At 42.2% G+C, this 5,741-nt stretch overlaps 1 protein-coding gene across 1 annotated transcript in view; it reads left to right on the top strand.

Moving 5' to 3' along the window:
* LOC103256117 (FGGY carbohydrate kinase domain-containing protein) overlaps positions 1-5,741 on the top strand; it is a 325,744-nt gene that overhangs the window by 207,820 nt on the left and 112,183 nt on the right. The window contains exon 7 of the mRNA XM_008054012.2: positions 4,760-4,907. Within this exon, the coding sequence (XP_008052203.2) occupies positions 4,760-4,907 (148 nt within the window). The remainder of the gene's footprint in view (positions 1-4,759; positions 4,908-5,741) is intronic.

Here is a 5,741-nt window from a genome sequence, read left to right on the forward strand (position 1 = left end):
TGATTTTTTGATTTATTGTAGAGATGAGGTCTCACCAAGTTGCCCAGGCAGGTCTCAAACTCGCAGGGTCAGGCAATCTACTCACCTCAGCCTCCCAAGACGCGGGATTACAGGCTGAGCCACCAAGCCCGGCTAAGAAACATTTCTGATGTGAGAGCCATCAAGAATTTACTGATTACTCTTGCAGACCCTGGGGGATAGAAGTTATTAGTATTATCCCCTTAGTTCTATGACTGTCCTAACTCAAGGGAGGCTAAGTAAATATTTGGTGACAGACTGATGGCCCCAATTGTTAGAATGAAGGACCAAGGTTTTAAAAATCACACACACCCAGGGGAGATTCTGAGAAAACAAGAGTAGAATGGAGGAGAGAACAATCTTTAGAAGTGGAGTCTGAGAACTCCCAGTAATCCTCATCTGGAACATAAATGTGAAACTATCATTAAGCACAGTGCCAGGCACATTGCAAATCTTAAATAAGAAAATTATATGATGCCTGTTCTTTTTCCCTGCCTTCTTCTGCTGTATACTCCAACATGTCTGGAAAGTTGTGTACATATGAGGGGTTTTAGGTAGGAGTGGGAGTCACAATCCAGGTTGTATTAGAGAAGCACTGTTCAGAAAGAAGTGCAGAAAACCTAACTGGCTTTTTTTTTTTTTTTTTTGAGTTGGAGTCTCACTCTGTCGCCCAGACTGGAGTGCAGTGGCCGCTCCCTGCCACGCAGCCTCTACCTGCTGGGCTCCGGCAATCCTTTCGCCTCAGCCTTCCAAGTAGCTGGAACTACAGGAGCGCTACCACGCCCAGCTAATCGGCTAATTTTTTAATTTATTGTAGAGATGAGGGCTCCCCAAGTTGCCCAGGCGGGTCTCGAACCCGCGGGCTCAAACAAATCCACTCACCTCAGCCTCCCAAAGCGCAGGATTACAGGCTGAGCCACCAAGCCTGGCTTAACTGGCATTTTTAATTGAGTTGTCATTGGACATTCAAGAGGAGGCATTTGGAGAGTGCTTGGGTATTTGACCTGGAACTCATGACAGAGAAACGAAAAGGAGGTAAGTTCATATGTTTGGAAGTCTTCAGCACTAGATGGCCACTGGATTCATGAAAAGAAGATGGGATCACTCGAGGGTAGAGAAAGGGTAAGAAATAAACCAAAGGCAGATCTCTGGAAAGCTTTAGATACTTAAGAGTTAAACAAAGGGGACCAGCCAGAGAGGAGGTAGGAAAATCAAGAGTACAGTGTTTTGGAAACAAACGGAAGAAGAAAAATGAGGAAGACATGATCAGGTGGTGTGAAATGCAAAAAATCCATTGGCATCAACAGCAAAGGGGGTTAGTCATGGTGGGACCAGTTTCAGTAGGATGAGGCAAGCAGAGTGCACATATTGGGTTGGACTGAGAAGTAAGGAACTAGAGACAGACAACATAGAAGCTCCTCTTCCAAGACTTTTTCTTACTCCTAGAAAGGGCACAAACGTCTTTTGTTGTACCAAGTATTTTGATTTTTGGGTTTGAGAGTATAGCTTTTTTCCATTATTCCAGGCAGCTTATAAATTCAGAGAATTAAATGACTTGTGGAGAAGGAGAGGACAGAAGAGATTCCAGGGTGCTGTCTGCATTTAAGATAATAAGCAATAAAGGCTGAAAAAAAATCTTCCCCGACTCTTAGATTTTTTAAAGCTAGAAATGAGTTTCTTGTGATGGCAAAGTAGCAACTATTATTGATAACCTATCATTTCATAGTGCTCAGGGGTCTATATTTAATCTTCATACCAACTTATAAGAAACAGAATATTTGCCCCAATTGCAAAAGAGTAAATAGGCTCAGAGAGGTTTGGTGTAGCTGATCACCCAGCTAGCACATGGTGAAGTCACTTTATGAATATTGAAACTATATTTTCTTCATCATACCCAGTGGGACTTGGACAGCAGGCATTTCTCCCTCTGAGACAGGATATTTCAGCTTCGAATTTGTGAGAGAGAGAGAGAGAGAGAGAGGGACAGAGAGAGAGAGAGAGAGCGCGAGAGCGATCCGCTTGGGATCACAGTTAATATGTGATTCCCTAGCTAGAAGAGGGCAAGCTGCCATTTGAGAAGGAATTGATAAAACATACAAAATGAAACAAAGTCAGAACCAAAAAAAGGCATCATGCAAGGTTAAAATTATGTGAATAATGATGTGCATTAGTTATTTTAATATCTTCCAAGTGCATTTCATTTGAAATGATATACTCAGATAGCACACATGGTAAGGTATAATTGAAAAAACATGTAGGGGAATGGCTGAATTCAAAGAATAAACATACAGCTGTGAGGAGGTTAGGAGTCAAAGGGGTAAGCATATGCCCCATCCCCCAGGGATCTCATTAGTGCATGAGTGACCATATATGTGGAGGCTAAATGAGTCTCACTGTTTGCAAAGACCCGCAGTAAATGAGACAATGACGAATCAATAGTAATTAGGCCTATAGGTTCTTATTGACCCAGATGTCTGAAACCAAATGCCCTGTTCTGGGATTCCTTGGGATGCAGAATGAAAAGATTTATAGACATGTGCTTCTTTAGAGGAAAAAAAACAAAACAAAACCTTTTACTCTAAGAGCAGTAATGCTGTTCTGAAGTGGAGTGAAAAGTTGCTAGAATTAGTGCAGACTCAACTTCTGGTTAGAAAAGATGTTCTGTGTTGTGAGGCTTCGACAAGTAATTTCTGACCTGAGATATGGAGAGTACATGGCTTCAAAATCACACAGAGAAGGATTTAAATTTGGAGTTGGTCTTGTCTTTTCACCCCCTTCGAAGTCCTCTCTATAAAGGGATGGGAGTGATGCCTCTCTCACTAGGCAGTGGTGGAAGGCCTAGAGTGTACTCAAAATGGAACTGGTATTGCTGTGGTTGTTGAGCTTTTTTCCAGTAATATCTTTTATTTTTTTTTGAGTTGGAGTCTCACCCCGTCTCCCAGACTGGAGTGCAGTGGCACACTCACGGCCACCCCAGCATCAACCTGCTGGGCTCCAGTGATCCTTCTGCCTCAGCCTTCCAAGTAGCTGGAACTACAGGTGCATGCTAGCACACCTGGCTAATTTTTGATTTATTGTAGAGATGAGGTCTTGCCAAATTACCTGGGTTTGTCTCGAACTCACGGGCTCAGGCAATCCACTCACCTCAGCCTCCTAAAGTGCTGGGATTACAGGCTGAGCCACTGAGCCCGTCCCAGGAATATCTTATTCATGTTAATCTGATCTAAAGTAGAAGATTTTGACAGATGGAAATGAGGTGTCACAGCAAGAAGCAAAGAGGTTACTGTTAGGTAGGACTACCCTCACTTCCACCTCAGCACACATCACATGCATGCACACACACACGCTTTTGCTTTCACACACACCTGTGCTGACACAGAGCGGTTTTAATTTTCTGTATTTCTATATGAATTTTCATGTAAAATTTTTATTTAATAAAAGGTCCACTGATAAAGGGGAAAGAGAGTTTAGAAACCCCTGCTCTATTTGCTTGTTTGTTTTCTTACACTTAGTGCAGAAAATTTTCAGCAACTTCATGGGACTAGAGACATGATATCACATACTAGAACTAGAAATCTCTGAGGCTTCCTTCTAAAACAGTTGTAAAATGCAAAACATGAATAATGTCATAGGTATCTTACATATTAACCCTCTTGGGAATATTGATTTTCTATACTTTTCTTCTGCCATTATTCAAGCCATGTTTTAAACCTTTAAAGAGAGTTCCAAGGACCCTAGTGGCAAGTAGCACAGACACCAATCTCTGAAATACCCCCTTTCTTTGGAATCATTGGTTCTAAGTTTTTGCAAAGGCAGCACCTTTAAAGAGGGGAATGCTAGCCAGCTTTAATCTTTGGGCCATGCGGTATGATTTAACCCACAGAGGAAGGTATTATTTAACCTATTTTAGGAATGGGAAAATTAGAGTTCAGAGAAGTTGAACCACTGGCCCATGTTACCCAGCTTGCAGAGGTAATACCAAGATCTAAACTTAGCAGTACCCCCAAGCCCACCTTCTTCTCTCTGTCTCCCTCTGCCCTGTAAACATAAAGAATGAGGGAGTTAGTCTGACTCTCTCATTCTACACTTGAAGAAACTGAGGCTCAAAAAGGACAAAAAGCTAATACAATATGATTTGGTGATTTTAGGTTGGAAATCAAGTCTCTAATTCCTAATCTTAACTGCGTTCATAATATTCATTCACTCCCCTTAGCAAACTTCTGTCCTGAACCTGAGAACTTATATTTGTCATGTCATCATTATTATTATAATTAGGAATACTGATTTTAGTAAATTGTTTACATATGTAAAGTGTTGTACAGTTTACCAAATACTGTACCTTCACATATATAATCATCTTTGATCTTGACAATAACCCTATGAGGTAAATTGGACAGGGATTATGCTATCTGGTTTTACAGATGGGAAAAGGGTGATTCAGAAAGTTTGAATAACCTTCTCATGGTTATGCATCTACTAGCAGTAAAGCCATTCCTGGATCCAGTTTTCTAACTCCAAATCTTTCCACTGGACATGGCACCTTTCCTTGGTGATAGTGGAATGCGTTTTCAAGAGTAAACAAGCGAGTGTCTCTGGATGTGGAATAGTTTCTTTGTTGAAGCTTTTGGGACCTTGCTTACTTTCTGGGTCTGATAGAGAAGTACAGATCGTTTCTTTCTGCAGAATAATTTGCTCCCCGACCCTACCCCCCTTGTAAAAATAAAATCCACTTCTCTTCCAGATGCCAGAGTGTATATGCGTATTTGAACAGTCACCTGGATCTGATTAAGAAGGCTCAGCCTGTGGGTTTCCTCACTGTTGATTTACATGTTTGGCCAGATTTCCATGGCAACCGGTCTCCTTTAGCAGACCTGACACTCAAGGGCATGGTAAGTAACAGCCAGTCCTTGCACGTTGGTGAAGGCAAGCCAAAAGGCTACAAAGTTTGGAAGAAGCAAAGTGACGGGAAAGAAAAAGAGGAAAATGAAATAGGCCAATGGCCTGCTGGCTTTCTGTGGAAGCTTTGCTGTTGTGAAGGCTGTTGCTGCTTCCCGGGGTGATCTGCTGAAAGTTCCCATTGTTTCTGAGCCAGCCTTGAGAGTGTTGAATGCAGTATTTCCTGAGTTCAGCTACTACTGCCTCCGTGTCCCATGGAGTGGCTGAAAGTCATGCCTGTGTCACTTTGGTATTCACGTCGGTTTGTAAAGTCATGTTTTCCAGCTGCATCTTCAGGTTGCCCAGTAAGTTAGTGGTAAATACTACCACCCATGGCCTTGCTGGCTACAGCTTCACATCTGCCTAGGCTCTGAGTCAGGGCTGTTCAGAGTCAATGCTAGTACTTAGGGTTTCAGATTCAACTCTGGGAAAAGTAAGTAAGATTTGTAACTTACGGTGGATGATACATTTTGCTGTTGGTAACCTTTAGGGTCACTTCCACTGTGGGGATTCTGGGTCCTTCTGGAGGGACTAGATGAACTTGGTGGGAGAGCTTATCACCATTTAAGCTGAGAGATGACTATCTTGGAAACCAGATGTGATTGGGTAGTTGGGAGCAGTATAACCATCAGGAATCACATTTGAGGATGAATGAAGCAGTTTGAAGCCAGATAAGGGGCCAAGCACAACCACAAATAAGAAAATAAGCAAAGGAAACCCCTTCATGTCTCCTCCCACTGTGGGAGCTTTTCTGTCCTCTTAATAAGTCCTGCTTTCTAAGAAAGGAA

The sequence above is a fragment of the Carlito syrichta genome, unplaced genomic scaffold, assembly GCF_000164805.1.
Source record: "Carlito syrichta isolate Samal-C Ts95f unplaced genomic scaffold, Tarsius_syrichta-2.0.1 Scaffold288945, whole genome shotgun sequence".
Lineage (NCBI taxonomy): Eukaryota > Metazoa > Chordata > Mammalia > Primates > Tarsiidae > Carlito > Carlito syrichta.